This window comes from Schistocerca piceifrons, chromosome X, assembly GCF_021461385.2.
Source record: "Schistocerca piceifrons isolate TAMUIC-IGC-003096 chromosome X, iqSchPice1.1, whole genome shotgun sequence".
In the NCBI taxonomy this organism is placed as follows: domain Eukaryota; kingdom Metazoa; phylum Arthropoda; class Insecta; order Orthoptera; family Acrididae; genus Schistocerca; species Schistocerca piceifrons.
This window is the reverse complement of record NC_060149.1, coordinates 311,090,610-311,107,504: the sequence shown is the minus strand read 5'-3', so window position 1 is coordinate 311,107,504 and position 16,895 is coordinate 311,090,610. Positions and strand designations below refer to the sequence as shown.

The 16,895-nt window shown below is 40.8% G+C and overlaps 1 protein-coding gene across 1 annotated transcript in view; it reads left to right on the top strand.

Annotated features, from left to right (window-relative positions):
- The window catches only part of LOC124721402 (alpha-aminoadipic semialdehyde synthase, mitochondrial), a 285,169-nt gene extending 270,303 nt beyond the window's left edge, over positions 1-14,866 (top strand). The window contains exon 19 of the mRNA XM_047246342.1: positions 14,314-14,866. Coding sequence (XP_047102298.1) covers positions 14,314-14,429 — 116 coding nt within the window. The 3' untranslated portion in view covers positions 14,430-14,866. The remainder of the gene's footprint in view (positions 1-14,313) is intronic.
- Positions 14,867-16,895: the final 2,029 nt, after the last annotated feature.

Below are 16,895 nucleotides of genomic sequence, written 5' to 3'. Positions count from 1 at the left end.
TGGGCCTCCGCAGCCAACAACCCATGCCTGTGCCAATGTTAACACCCCAATATCAGCAACTACGACTGAAATGGGTATGTGACCATTGGCACTAGATGTTGGTGCAGTGGCAGAGCATTGCATGGTCTGATGAATCCCAATACCTTCTTCATCATGCAAGGGTGTGAATCCTTCATCTGCTAAGGGAACAGCTCCTTGACACCTGTACGGCGGGCCAGAGACAAACTGGCAGGGTCTCCATTATGCTCTGGGAAAGATTCACGTGGGCCTCATGGGTCGAGTGGTGTTTGTGCAAGGCACCATGACAGCCAAGGAGTGTTGTACCCTGGTTACAGACCATGTACACCCCTTCATGACAATCACGTTTCCCAAAGGCAAGGGCATTTTTCAACAAGACAATGCACCATGTGATGAGGGCAGGAGTGTGATGGATTGGTTCAAGGCACACAGTGGCAAGTTCCAATTGATGTACTGGCCCTCCAACTCACCAGATCTAAATATGATCAAACTCATCTGAGATGTGATAGGTCATAATGTTCTGGCTGATCATTGTATTTACTACAGAATGTTCTGGTTCAGCTGATCTTTGCAACTGCAAACCACTGTGAAGTGCATGGTAGAGGGTACATCCCATTGTATCAGTTATTAAGGTTTATTTACCCTTCCATTCACGTATGGAATGCAGAAAGAATGATTTTTTAAATCCCTCCATGCTTGCTGCAGTTAACCTAATGTTGTCCTCATGAGCCCTACAGGAGCAATACATAAGGGGTTGTCATATTGGCCTAGATTCATTACTTAAAGCCAGGTTCTGAAACTTTGTAAGTGAGCTTTCTTGGGATAGTTTATGTCTATCTCTAAGAGTCTGCCATGTCTGTTTCTTCAACAACTCTGTGGCTCTCCCGTGGATCAAACAGATCTGTGACCATTCATGCTGCCCATCTCTGTATATGTTCAAATTCCCTGTTAGTCCTATTTGCCACGAGTCTCACACACTTTATCAATAATCTATAATGGGTTACATGAGTGATTTGTAAGCAACCTCCTTTGTGGACTGACTGCATTGACCAAGTATTCTAGCAATTAATCAAATTCTACCCCCTATGCATTGCACAATACTAACACCTCTTCCTCTTTCTGAACTCAACATCTCACTCATTATAGAGGGATGCTGACTCAGTTTTTCTGGATAGCAAAGTGGAAGCTGTGGTACAGAAAATGTCCTAGATATCACCAGTGTGTGTGTGTGTGAGTGTGAGTGTGTTTGTGTGTGTAGTGAGTGAAGTGTTATGAAACAATGTGTGTATAGTGTGTGCAGTGACTCTAGTGTGATATGAGTAAACAGGATAGCATTACATTATTTAATAAGTTATTTGTAAAAGAAGTATTGCATACCAGGAGTAAATCTTATGATTGTCTCTAACTAGAAGTCTGTAAATGTATGTGTATATGAATTAGCTTATTTTTAAATTGGTCTAAACTTGTAAATACTTTGACATGTCCTATATCCTTGCATAAAGAGATCTACGCATGAATGAAGCTGCTTCTGCTACTGCTACTGCTGCTATTACTACTACTACTACTACTACTACTACTACTACCACCACCACCACCACCACCACCCACGACCGATCCTATGTGGCCATTCCTTTTCATATTCGCTGATTGATTCCAACTTCAGCTCATTGATATTAAAGTCATAGGACACTATGTTTTTTCGTTTTATAAAGTGTTCAATATGATAATTTTGAACATTTAAAGCAAATTGCCAATCTTGGCACCACTTTGAAGTATTACCAAGATCTGAGTAAGTTTTTATGCAGCTTATTTCAGAGAGTACTTCATTACAGACACCGTAATAGAAGAAGACATGTTCCACAGTAGACTGCAATGTAAAAAATCTTTACATAAATTGTACAATTACCTAATTCTGACCATAAATCATTTTGTAGCATATGTGTGATATTATGTCTTGCATATTATAATTTTCTGAGTATTTTTCTTTACACATATGAAATAGACGTCACATTCGATAATTACATTAGAAATGGATCCACATCACGAACTTTACGGTCTCACGCATCATATATCGAACAGTTAATAATATGTGACATGCGAGGCTATAACGTTTGTGATGTGGATCCATTCCTAATATAATTATGGAATGTGACGTCTACTTTGTGTGGGTAAAGTAAAATACTCTGATAATTAAAATATGTAAAACGTAGTGTCACACATATGCTTGAAAATGAAGTATGGTAAGTATTAGCTAACTGCATGATTTAAATCAAGATTGTTTACAGTACAGCCTATTATGGACCATGTTTTCTTTTATTAAGTATTTAGAAGCTCTGGATCCACACAGAAACAATTACAAAGCTGTTACAGATAACTGTATCACATGCAAAATTGATTTGATTGATTGATTGATTGATTTTTATTGTTGTAGAGACCTCAGAGATCATCTGAGGCATTACAAAAGTCAATATCACACAGTATAAATGTTACACAAATAATTAGAAAAACAAGAAAAATATTATGCAATATAAATATTACACAAATAATTATGGTACCTTCACACAAATACAAAACAGAGAAACTTCTGGTACAAACTGATATTGCATAGTAAATTTAGCCAATTACAGACTTACTCATATATAGAGGCATATAAAAACTGATCACAAAGTGTAGCCATACCATATTCTTTGCCTCCCTTAAAAATTCATCAGTTTCATAAATGCTGAGCTCAACAAGAAATTCTTTTACTTTTTTTTTAATTGTTGAATTGGAAGATCCCTGATATGTTGGGGTATGGCATTAAAAAATTTTATGGACTTGTATAAGAAGCACTTTTGTGTTTTTTTATAGTTACATTGGAAAGAAACTAGGTCCTGCTTGTTTCTTGTGTTATAATTATGTCGCATGTCATACTGTTGATAACTCGGATAGTTTTCCTTAATATGCATTACACACTGTAGTACAAATATTGATGGCAGGGTCATAATCTGTAATTTTTTAAAGCTTGGCCTACAGTGAGCTCTGGGTGCCAAGCTACATATCAGTCTTATTGCCTTCTTTTGTAGTTTGAAGACATTAGCTGCCTTGCTTTGATGTCCCCACAGTATTGTACCATAGGAAATGTGACTGTGTATTAAAGCAAAATAAACCACTTTAAGTACTGGCACGTTTAGACAAAGACGCAGCTTCCTTAGAGCAAATATTCCTTTGCTAATGCTGCTTCCCACTTTTTCTATATGGCTACCCCAGGATAATTTTGAATCAATTGAGATTCCAAGCAAATTAACAGCATTTGAGCTCTGCTCAAGTTCAGTGTTACTATTCCATGATACATACAGGTCTTGTAGTTTTTTTCGGTTGACACAAAGGCTTTACACCAATTTTCAACTTTGACAGTGCACTGGTCTGCTTCATATTTCACCTTCTGTGCTGTTTCTGCAGTTATACAGACTGCAAGATCATCTGCAAATAAGTAAGTCCTAGTTGATGGCCCAACTATGTTACATGGTAAGTCATTTATATAAATAATAAATAGAATTGAGACAACTACAGAACCTTGTGGGATACCATTGCCCACAGGTAAGTAATCTGATTCTGCACCATTAAAAACCACCTTCTGCACTCTATTACTTAGATAAGATTTTATCAATTCCAGAGCACTTCCTGTAAAGCCATAGAATTGCAGTTTGTTCAATAAGATTTCATGAGACACAGTGTTGAAAGCTTTTGATAAATCAAAGAGTTTATCCTGAACAACTAGCTTGCTTTCTAGTTGCTTCACACACTGTGTTAAAAGTGATAAGGCAGATTTAACAGTTCCTAACCCTGTTCTGAAGCCAAATTGACTATCAGTGAAGATTTTGCTTTCTACAAAGTATTTGACTATTTCATTATTTAATATAGCTTCTATCACTTTAGACAAGATTGGCACAATTGAATCAGGCCTAAAATTATCACAACTTGAGAGGCTGCCTTTTTTGTGTGTTGGAGTGACTTTAACAAACCTTAGTGCCTTTGGGAACTGAGCCTCCAAAATACATGTATTTACTATATGTGTTATCAATTCTGGCAGTTCAACTAAATCACACTTTAACATGGCTGAACTTAAACCATAAACATCATTACTAAAACTGTTCTTCATTTTCCTCAGTACATTAGTAATATCCTGTACCTTGACCAGTTTAAAGCTAAATGTACTTTCAGGCTTTGTGGTGTTTCTCAGGTAGTATTTATGGTCAGTGGCTATATTGGAAGTGCCAATCACCTTTATTATTTCCTGCACCTTCTCAGTGAAGAATGTATTTAACTGTGCAGCATTCAGATTACTGCTTTCAGCCTGTGAAGTCATTTTCCTGTTGCACTGACTGTTAATGATATTCCACATTGCACGTGTCTTATTTTCAGATGTTAGTATTATATCTTCATTTTTTTTACACCTAGCTTCCTTTAAGGCCTGTTTTAATCTTTTCTTTTTTACTGTGAGCATGTCTTTAAATACTTGAGAACCTGTACTTCTATACCAGTCATAATATTGATCACACTCCCTCTTGATCTTCAACACCTTTTCATCCTTGACCTTATTTACTCTAAGTGCCTTTTTATTATTTAGTAACTTAATGTGAAAGGACATCTTAGCATATACAGAAAGAGTAGATATGAGTTCTTGCACCTTTCTATCTATTGCGTGTTCTCGATAAACCTGCAACCAATTACTTTTATCAATATGAGATTTAAACATATTTAGATTATCATAATTGACCGCACATACTTTCTTTCCTGCCATGTGCACTGAGTCAGTGTTACAATTTCTTGTTACATCTGTTCTAAGAAGTAGTGGCCAGTGGTCAGATACCCAGGTCTTAATTACCTCTGACTTGAGATGCATTAACTCATTTGATACAACTATATTGTCAATACTTTACAATGTGGCCTTGTTATTTCAGTGGTTATAATATAAAGACCAAAAGAATTTAATAAATTATTTACATATGAGTTATAGATAGTGGACAACTGAAAATTCAAAGTGAAATCTCCACAGATTAGTATCCTACACTTAAACTTACAGACTGTCTCACATAAAGACACTAACTTGTTAACAAAATCATCTGTTGAATTGCCTCCAGTCTTAGTTGAGTACAAAGCTACAACTATTAAATTTAAATCTGTTAACCTAACAGCTGAAATTTCACATAACATTTCTAGAGATAATGCTTTAACGTTTGCTATTGGTTCATATTTAATCCCTTTTTTTTTAGAAATATAACACACACACCATGATTTTTATTAGTTCTACAATATTTGTCAGCTAGGGTGTAGCCCTCAGGGCAGTATAGATCTATTTCATCATGCTTTAAACAGTGTTCTACGAGACAGACTACATCTAAGTGATAAGTCTCTATTACATCTTCTACTACTTCCAACTTATTAGATAAACACTGTACATTCCAGTGAAGGACATTAAAATTGTCTGATCTGTGCCTGAGTCTGTTTACCTTGAGATCTTCCTCCCCCTTTGGCCTACCACTAAAAAATCATTTAGATGGGAGAGAAGCACTGTTTTTCATTTACTCACCCTGTTAGTATTTGGTCTTGTTACTGGGATTAGTGATGATGCTGATTCGTCTGCTGCTGCTGCTGGTGGTGGTGGTAGTGGTTCTGCCATGACTGATGGTGGATTGTCAGCTAATGTTGTGACTATGCCTACTGTTGCTGTTGATGAGGATTGTCTTGCTTCAGTCGATGCTGGTTTTTCTGCCACTGGTGAGAGCTGTGCTGAATCAGCTGATGATGGTGGTTTTGTTTCTGATATTGATAGTGGTTTTTTTGTTGCTGTAGTTTTTTATGGTTTCACTGTTGTAGTTGGTGGTGGTTGCTGTACTATTATTTGTGGCTGGCATGGTAATCTTGGTTCTACTGTTGTCATCAATGTCTCTAAAATTTTAAAGCTGAGAAGTTTCTTTCCCTTTCCGTTTAAGTGCATACCATGTCTTGTAAAACTGTCTCTCTGTAGGTAGTTAACAGGGAGTCTAAGGTTACTATTAATATTTTCCCCAAGCAAGGATGACCATACAATAGTCTGTAAGGGGGTGCGGGGGGGGATGGAGAGGGAGAGAGGATGAGACCTCTGAATATGGAGTACTTTAAATGTTTTGGAAGACGAATGGCGACTTTTAAATAGCCGTAAAGGAGTTCCAGTTTCTACCTTGTGAAAACCTGTGTAATAACGACTTTTAAATCACTTTCTCGAAAGAAAGACATCTGGTTGTACTATATTTTTTTTGCTTTCCCTGAGAAAGGGGTGAGGGCAGTGGGCCACCCTTGCCACCGAATATGGGCGCCCTTGTCCCTCAGGACAGTATTACGCAACATGAACATACAGAGTCCCAACATACGATCGTACTTTTGATAATAATTGTAGATGTGGTACTGAGTCAAATGCTTCTCGGAAATCGAGAAATACTGTATGTATCTTACGGCCTGGACCCAAGATTGCATTATTTGTATTGTAGGAACCAAGGAATCAAGATACAACGGGGAATCTAGATTATTGCCACGCCATATGTTTGCTTTTTAACGGACACAGAATATCGCTACTCTGTTTCGAACGAGTGAAACGTCACTGTGGCACCAAATCCTTGCCGGCCGGTGTGACCGAGCAGTTCTAGGCGCTTCAGTCTGGAACCGCGTGACCGCTACGGTAGCAGGTTCAAATCCTGCCTCGGGCATGGATGTGTGTGATGTCCTTAGGTTAGTTCGGTTTAAGTAGTTCTAAGTTCTAGGGGACTGATGACCTCAGATGTTAAGTCCCATAGTGCTCAGAGCCATTTGAACCAAATCCTTGACACAGATGAGCCAAAACCCTGCGATCACTATTCACCGCGGAATGGTAGAGAAAGAACATAAACGGAGCTGAAACGAATGGGGAATGATTCTAGCGATGACGTGGGCCGCAGATTGGGAACTCCACTGACATATGCCGTTTGACAGAGTACAGATTGTTATGGCAGAGGGCCTAGGTACGCCCATCACAGAACCGGTGAACGCTCATACCTGCTCATGTGCTACCGTCTATAGTGGTTAAACTACAAGCAGCTGACAAGATCTTGGACCTCCATGTCTTATCAGAGAATGTGAAGGTCGGAGGCTCGCCCGATCTGTAACTCAGGATAGGCAGCAGCCTGTGGCTGATCTCACAGCAGAGTACAATGCTGGTGCAGACTCAAGTGTTTCATAGCACACTGTTCGGCTTCTGTTGCTTAACACTGGACTCTGCAACAGACGACCCGCACGTGTTCCTGTATTGAGCAAATACCATTAGTTACGTTTGAAGTGGACACATGATCATCGAGACTGGTCCGTGGATCAATACAAATGTGTCATCTGGTCGGATGAACCACGTTTCTTGTGTGCAGTTAAGCCGTCATTCAGCTGTACAGCTGTTCGAAACATTCAACAGTAGGGGGTGGGGGGGGGGGGCAGGGGGAGTGGAAGGATTATGATACTGAGGACATTCACCTTGGTTTTTATGGGACTTGTGGTAAGAAAGATAATCGAAGGCATAAGGACGGCTGCGCAATATGTGGACGTTATTGTGCATTACATGCATCTTTCAAAAATGGTTCAAATGGCTCTGAGCACTATGGGACTCAACTGCTGTAGTCATCAGTCCCCTAGAACTTAGAACTACTTAAACCTAACTAACCTAAGGACATCACACACATCCATGCCCGAGGCAGGATTCGAACCTGCGACCGTAGCAGTCGCACGGTTCCGGACTGCGCGCCTAGAACCGCGAGACCACCGCGGCCGGCATGCATCTTTGGTGCTTGATGTATTCCTCTATGGTGATGGCATCTTCGCGTGGGATAAGTGTCTGTGACACAGTGCCAGAAATGTACTACAGTTGTTTGAGGAGCATGATAGTGAGCTGACGCTTATGTCTTGGCCATCAGATTCACCTGATCTGAAACTTATGGAATACCTGTTAGATGCAATCGGACGGCAGCTCCACGACCTTAAGCCACTGGGCTGCAATATACGGTAATTGCGTGACCTCTGCGTAGATATCTGGTAGTACATATACTAGAAATCTACCAAGAACTAGACGAATCTGTGTTACGCAGAATCACTGCATTCCATAAGTGGAACAACATGCTGTTAATCACTTGGTCATAATGTTTTGGCTCAGATATTCGGAGACCCACAACAGAGTCATGTTAATATTAACTACGCTATATTTGACCTTTACGCTGATATAGTCTGTATAATGTCCACATTATCACAAGTTTTCTAGAGTGCTTATTGTCTCTGTTTACCTTCATATGGCAGCACTCCGACATGATAGTGTCATAATCTACATCTACATCTACATGGATACTCTGCAAATCACGTTAAGTGCCTGGCAGAGGGTTAATCTAACCACCTTCACAATTCTCTATTATTCTAGTCTCTTATAGTACGCGGAAAGAATGAACACCTATATCTTTCCGTACGAGCTCTGATTTCCCTTATTTTATCGTGGTGATCGTTCCTCCCTATGTAGGTCGGTGTCAACAAAATATTTTCGCATTCGGAGGAGAAAGTTGGTGATTGGAATTTCGTGAGAAGATTCCGTCGCAAGGAAAAACACCTTCTTTTAATGATGTCCAGCCCAAATCCTGTATCATTTCTGTGATACTCTCCCCCATATTTCCTTTTTCCAAAGCTGTTTCACAGAGGAAGACCGCACTGCAGTTCCTTCTCTAAATCCTCGCACAAACGAAAAAATGGCTGACATCGAAATAAGTGTCCAAGGAATAGAAAAGCAACTGGAATCACTCAATAGAGGAAAGTCCACTGGACCTGATGGGATACCAATTCGATTCTACACAGAGTACGCGAAAGAACTTGCCCCCCTTCTAACAGCCGTGTACCGCAAGTCTCTAGAGGAACGGAGGGTTCCAAATGATTGGAAAAGAGCACAGGTAGTCCCAGTCTTCAAGAACGGTCGTCGAGCAGATGCGCAAAACTATAGACCTATATCTCTGACGTCGATCTCTTGTAGAATTTTAGAACATGTTTTTTGCTCGCGTATCATGTCATTTCTGGAAACCCAGAATCTACTATGTAGGAATCAACATGGATTCCGGAAACAGCGATCGTGTGAGACCCAACTCGCTTTATTTGTTCATGAGACCCAGAAAATATTAGATACAGGCTCCCAGGTAGATGCTATTTTTCTTGACTTCCGGAAGGCGTTCGATATAGTTGCACACTGTCGCCTGATAAACAAAGTAAGAGCCTACGGAATATCAGACCAGCTGTGTGGCTGGATTGAAGAGTTTTTAGCAAACAGAACACAGCATGTTGTCATCAATGGAGAGACGTCTACAGACGTTAAAGTAACCTCTGGCGTGCCACAGGGGAGTATTATGGGACCATTGCTTTTCACAATATATATAAATGACCTAGTAGATATTGTCGGAAGTCCATGCGGCTTTTCGCGGATGATGCTGTAGTATACAGAGAAGTTGCAGCACTAGAAAATTGTAGCGAAATGCAGGAAGATCTGCAGCGGATAGGCACTTGGTGCAGGGAGTGGCAACTGACCCTTAATATAGACAAATGTAATGTATTGCGAATACACAGAAAGAAGGATCCTTTATTGTATGATTATATGATAGCGGAACAAACACTGGTAGCAGTTACTTCTGTAAAATATCTGGGAGTATGCGTGCGGAACGATTTGAAGTGGAATGATCATATAAAATTAATTGTTGGTAAGGCGGGTGCCAGGTTGAGATTCATTGGGAGAGTGCTTAGAAAATGTAGTCCATCAACAAAGGAGGTGGCTTACAAAACACTCGTTCGACCTATACTTGAGTATTGCTCATCAGTGTGGGATCCGTACCAGATCGGTCTGACGGAGGAGATAGAGAAGATCCAAAGAAGAGCGGCGCGTTTCGTCACAGGGTTATTTGGTAACCGTGATAGCGTTACGGAGATGTTTAATAAACTCAAGTGGCAGACTCTGCAAGAGAGGCGCTCTGCATCGCGGTGTAGCTTGCTCGCCAGGTTTCGAGAGGGTGCGTTTCTGGATGAGGTATCGAATATATTGCTTCCCCCTACTTATACCTCCCGAGGAGATCACGAATGTAAAATTAGAGAGATTAGAGCGCGCACGGAGGCTTTCAGACAGTCGTTCTTCCCGCGAACCATACGCGACTGGAACAGGAAAGGGAGGTAATGACAGTGGCACGTAAAGTGCCCTCCGCCACACACCGTTGGGTGGCCTGCGGAGTATCAATGTAGATGTAGATGTAGATATTTCACGATAATACAAACGTGCTGCCTTTCTTTGAACTATTTCGATGTACTCCGTTAGTCCTATATGGTAAGGATCCCACACCGCGCAGCAGTATTCTAAAAGAGGACGGACAAGCATAGTGTAGGCAGTCTCCTTAGTAGGTCTGTTATATTTTCTCAAGTGCCCTGGCAATAAACCTCAGTCTTTGGTTAGCTTTTCCCACAACATTTTCTGTGTGTTCCTTCCAATATAAGTTGTTCGTAATTGTAATTCCTAGGTATTTAGTTGAATTTACGGCTTTTAGATTAGACTGATTTATCGTGTAACCGAAGTTTGAGTTCCTTTTAGTACTCATGTGGATGACCTCACACTTTTCGTTATTTAGGGTCAACTGCCACTTTTCACACCATTCAGATATTTTTCTAAATCGTTTTGCTGTTTGTTTTGATCTTCTGATAACTTAATTAGTCGATAAATGACAGCGCCATGTGCAAACAACCGAAGACGGCTGCTCTCCCAAATAATGAGATGTTGTTAGTAATGTTGCAGTATCAATAACGATGGGATGTACAGAGCTACTGCCAACGTTGACTGGGAGAAAGGAAACGTATGACGTCACCGAATATACCATTCAGAGACTCCCAACAAGCTGTAAAAAGGATCGAGGTCTAGTGAGCTTCTGGGATGCTCGAAATAATGAAAATGTATGTGGTGTTTTTCAGATTACGCGTTTATAGTATGGGCGCGCTACCTTTGAGGTTTGTAACCTTGAAATGTGTCATAGTCGTCTAGGACAAAGTATAACATCGTCGGAAACACACAGTGCACTAGGAGCTCCAAGTCCTTCCCATGAAAACACTCCCTAAATCATCCACCCACTGTTAACAGCTTGCACTGTTACACCAATTGTGATGCATCCACTGTAGCCTCTCTTTACGTTGGCTCTGAAAACATACAAGGTCATTCCAAAAAGTGAATAAATCTGTGACCCCCCCAGAGCAACAGATCATGATAGTTGTCAGCTATATAGTCGGTATGATCATAGCAACAAGTGAGTAGCTTTCTTTGATGAGTCTGTGAAAGAGACAGATTATGAGTGCGTCTGGTGGAACAGCCAACTCATTCGGATGTGTGGCACATGCTCATCAGGAATACCTTGTTTGATTGATATTTATTGTACTTAGTGGTTAGCTGTACTGCTGGCATAGAGTAGTCTTAAAACCGAGTTCTCGTTTCGACTTTGCCTTTCGCTGTCCTCCACATCTGTGCTGCTGATTCGTTGTTTTCCTTTTTTATTATCAGTCTCTATTCGCATAAATCGGTGTAGCTATCTAACTCCTTACAAACGCGACTTTTGCACAGACCAAGACACAAGCTGTGCATCCCCTTCCTCGCTACGATGCCATGGCTGTTTAGTCACTGTCAGTCACTGCACAGATCCCTCCAGCCACCCGAATGCCTTTAATTGGTTTGCATACTGAAAGCAGATGCTTGAAAGGTTATAAAGGGGGTCCAGAAACTAGTATTTATTAACTATTGTCAAGATAGCACATGATTCAGAATTAATACAGTAATAAATGTATCAAGAAAACAATTAGCTCATCTTGTCATTTGGAACAGAGTTTAGCTATCCCTTCGCTTGATGCTCATGCACAGTCGAGTGACATTAATGTGACCACCTGTCAAAAGACTGAATAACTACCTTTCGTAGTGCAGGTATGCAGGAAGAGAGTCAGTGAGGTTCTGGAAGGTACCTACAGGGATGTGGAGCATTGCCAAATCCAGTGCTGTTGCCAGTTGCACTACGTTTCTCAGTTGAGGATCCATGTTGTTGTTGTGGTCTTCAGTCCTGAGACTGGTTTGATGCAGCTCTCCATGCTACTCAATCCTGTGCGAGCTTCTTCATCTCCCAGTACCTACTGCAGCCTACATCCTTCTGAATCTGCTCAGTGTATTCATCTCTTGGTCTCCCTCTACGATTTTTACCCTCCACGCTGCCCTCCAATACTAAATTGGTGATCCCTTGATGCCTCAGAACATGTCCTACCAACCGATCCCTTCTTCTAGTCAAGTTGTGCCAGAAACTCTTCTTCTCACCAATCCTATTCAGTACCTCCTCATTAGTGATGTGATCTAACCATCTAATTTTCAGCATTCTTCTGTAGCACCACATTTCGAAAGATTCTATTCTCTTCTTGTCCAAACTATTTATCGTCCATGTTTCACTTCCATACATGGCTACACTCCATACAAATACTTTCAGAAACGACTTCATGACACTTAAATCTATACACGATGTTAACAAATTTCTCTTCTTCAGAAACGCTTTCCTTGCCACTGCCAGACTACTTTTTATATCCCCTCTACAGGATCCACAGTGTGAACAAAATGGTCGAGGTGGTTCCACAAATTCTCGATTGGGTTTAAATCTGGGGAGTACGGTGGCCAGGGGAGTACGGTAAACTCATCCTTGTGCTCAATGAACCACCGACATACCCTGCTAAAAGAGTGACGTGTTGCATTGCCCTGCTAATAGATGCCACAGTGTCGGGGAAAACACAGACTGCATGTAGGGGTGGATATAGTTCAAAATGCTTCAAATGGCTCTAAGCGCTATGGGACTTAACATCTGTGGTCATCAGTCCACTAGAACTTAGAACTACTTAAACCTAACTAACCTAAAGAGATTACACACATCCATGCCCGAGGCAGGATTCGAACCTGCGACTATAGCAGTCGCGCGGTTCCGGACTGAGCGCCTAGAACCGCTAGACCACCGCGGCCGGCGGTGGATATAGTCCCCAAGTATAGATGCATACTTGTGTTGGGTCCATTATGCCTTCCAGACTGACAGATCACCCAGGAAATGCCACGAAAACGTCCCCCAGACTATGACGCATCCTCCTCCTGCCTGGACCCTTCTGAAGATTGTTGCAAGGCCATAACACCAATGGCCGTCTGACCAAAGGAACATAAAACGTGAATCACGCGAAAAGACCACCTTTCGCCACTCAGTGGACGTCCACTGGCGGTATTGGTGTGTGATGTGCATATTCCAGCCTTCATCGCTGACGAACAGTAGTCAGCAATGGAGCACGAACCAAGCACCTGCTGCGGAAGTCCGTATGCAATAACATTCACTGAAAGGTCCTTGAGGTGGCACTGTTTGTAGCCCCTTGGTTCATTTGGGCGGTCTATCGATCAACAGTTGCACATCTATTCGCTCATACACATTTCTGCAGCGTCGTCCATCTCCGTCATCTATGGTCAATGGTGCACCACAGTTGCCTCGGCGCTGGCTTTAGGTAACGCCATTTTTCCATGCTTGGCATATTTTAACAAACGCGGCATGTAATCAGTTTACAAACTTGGCCATTTCGGAGATGGTGCACCATTGGTCCGAAAGCCAATAATCGTACCCTTTTAGACATCAGATAAATCACTCCATTTCCGTATTATGACAACGATTGCACTGTTGTTCACTCCCCCGACATGCTTAGTTTACTCTTCACTGCTAGTGCTGCCACCTGGTTATTCCACGTTGACATCGAAATAGCTGGTAGTCACATGTGTCTGGACCGTGTATATTCCACTACTTTCCGACGAAAATGTAAACTGTGCTCAGATTTGTTACACATTCTGTCTCAATCTGTGCTACCTCAAGCTCTTTCCAGTTATTCCTTGTTACGGTAATTTATCTAAATGAAATTGACAATAATAATATTAATAAATAATAACTCATATGTTCTCACAAGATGTTTTAATATTATTTTGCCATTCTTGCACTAAGTTAATTGTACTTTTTTCAAATCAACCAGTCTATTATTTTATGGGCAGCATTCCATTTTTATGCAGGTATAACCTATTTTCTTCATTTCTTGATGTTTTATATAGCACTTTATTTAAAAGAATGTATTAATTTTAGGCGGACAGCGTATGGTATTTGGACTGACAATTGTTGGCCTTACTGAAAAAGCAGTATAACTGATTCAGTACTTGTTCATTTCCAGGTGAGATCCAGCGTCGTGGAATGGTGCTGCCATTCAGCGCAGACATCTACCGGCCCATGCTGGCTCGCCTCAGGGCCGAAGGTTTCCAGACCTTCGACAGGTCCACCATTCTCTGACCAGCTCCCTGCTGAGATAACGTCACTCCTTCGTGAAAGAAACATAATTCACATTCTGCACATTCTACCGTCGTTCTCAAGACTGGACTGACAGACATTAACTTCGCTGGAAGCAACATGAGGCACAGTCCTCAGTAATCATACCATCATGAATTACATGACGAATTACAACACCACCAAAATAAAGACTTCTTACTCAAATCTACGAGTGTGTTAGAAGCATGGCGGTCTAGAAAATTAAAAATGCGCTGAAGCATTGTTACATGTAGCATCTACCATGCATGTATTCAAATATGTGTCACAGGACCAATATTGCGCCACATATTTCACCTGAAACAGTGCTCTCAGTGTTTCACATTATTTCTTTGGTCCGTCCACGCTTTTTCAGTTTTAACCTCTCTCGAATTTAAATAAAGTGCACTGGCCAGCCACTATTATTTTTTCTTGTAGTTATTTTTAATTTCTGTAATCAGCACTCCGTTCCCTGTAGATCGACACTTAAATTAAAAACTTTACTTGTTTTGCTTGGCTCTAGCTTTGTGAGATTATGTCATAAGTACTGTTAAGTATGGGGATGATAATATTTTGGCAGCCAGAAAGTATGCTTAAAACCAGAAGCAAACCTTCATTCTCGGGTGGTACTTTTCCAACTGATCCATAAGAGTACGCTTTGCAGGCTTACTCGAAACTTATACCTACCACTCATTCTCCTCTATTTCTTCGAAATTCCACAAGATTTCTGTCATAATGATGTGGTACTAGCATCTGTAAAATAGTGGATGAAGCTCAGGATTTAACTGCATCACAAGCTAGGGTTTGAAACTGAAACAAAATTATTGTACCCTTGATGGAGTATAAGATGTTTTAGTAATTTGTATCAAATTAAAACTGTATTTACGGCAGCCTGTGCTCTGTCAAAGAAAAATAATTATGTGCAAAGGATTTGAAATATCCAGTCAACAACAAAAAGAAAATTACTCGATGATTAAAAATACAATGTGATTATTTTTTAAATATTTCATTTTCCATTTGTGTGCAGGGTTCGATAGTGCTTGTAGTTATTTGGCATATCTGTGTACAGCTCAACGGAGCTGTTTGTATTATTTCAGAATCCTATGAAGCCAATGCACAACCCGATTAACAAATGTGTGTATGATACAGTTGAAACTATATTGCAGTTATGATGTGATCCTTCAAGAGCTGGTGTCTGTAAATGTGTTCCCATTTTTACATATCATGAAAGGTTGTTCGGTTTTAATGAGGTTTTATTAATTACTGACAGACATAAGATAACTAAAAACTTGATAGCAATCGGTATTGTAATCGTCAACTGTCGAAGCTGCGTTGGTAAAGTACCGGAACTTCAAGCGCTGATAGAAAGCACCGAAGCTGAAATCGTTATAGGTACAGAAAGCTGGCTTAAGCCAGAGATAAATTCTGCCGAAATTTTTACAAAGGTACAGACGGTGTTTAGAAAGGATAGATTGCATGCAACCGGTGGTGGAGTGTTCGTCGCTGTTAGTAGTAGTTTATCCTGTAGTGAAGTAGAAGTGGATAGTTCCTGTGAATTATTATGGGTGGAGGTTACACTAAACAACCGAACTAGGTTAATAATTGGCTCCTTTTACCGACCTCCCGACTCAGCAGCATTAGTGGCAGAACAACTGAGAGAAAATTTGGAATACATTTCACATAAATTTTCTCAGCATGTTATAGTCTTAGGTGGAGATTTCAATTTACCAGATATAGACTGGGACACTCAGATGTTTAGGACGGGTGGTAGAGACAGAGCATCGAGTGACATTATACTGAGTGCACTATCCGAAAATTACCTCGAGCAATTAAACAGAGAACCGACTCGTGGAGATAACATCTTGGACCTACTGATAACAAACAGACCCGAACTTTTCGACTCTGTATGTACAGAACAGGGAATCAGTGATCATAAGGCCGTTGCAGCATCCCTGAATATGGAAGTTAATAGGAATATAAAAAAAGGGAGGAAGGTTTATCTATTTAGCAAGAGTAATAGAAGGCAGATTTCAGACTACCTAACAGATCAAAACGAAAATTTCTGTTCCGACACTGACAGTGTTGAGTGTTTATGGAAAAAGTTCAAGGCAATCGTAAAATGCGTTTTAGACAGGTACGTGCCGAGTAAAACTGTGAGGGACGGGAAAAACCCACCGTGGTACAACAACAAAGTTAGGAAACTACTGCGAAAGCAAAGAGAGCTCCACTCCAAGTTTAAACGCAGCCAAAACCTCTCAGACAAACAGAAGCTAAACGATGTCAAAGTTAGCGTAAGGAGGGCTATGCGTGAAGCGTTCATTGAATTCGAAAGTAAAATTCTATGTACCGACTTGACAGAAAATCCTAGGAAGTTCTGGTCTTACGTTAAATCAGTAAGTGGCTCGAAACAGCATATCCAGACACTACGGGATGATGATGGCATTGAAACAGAGG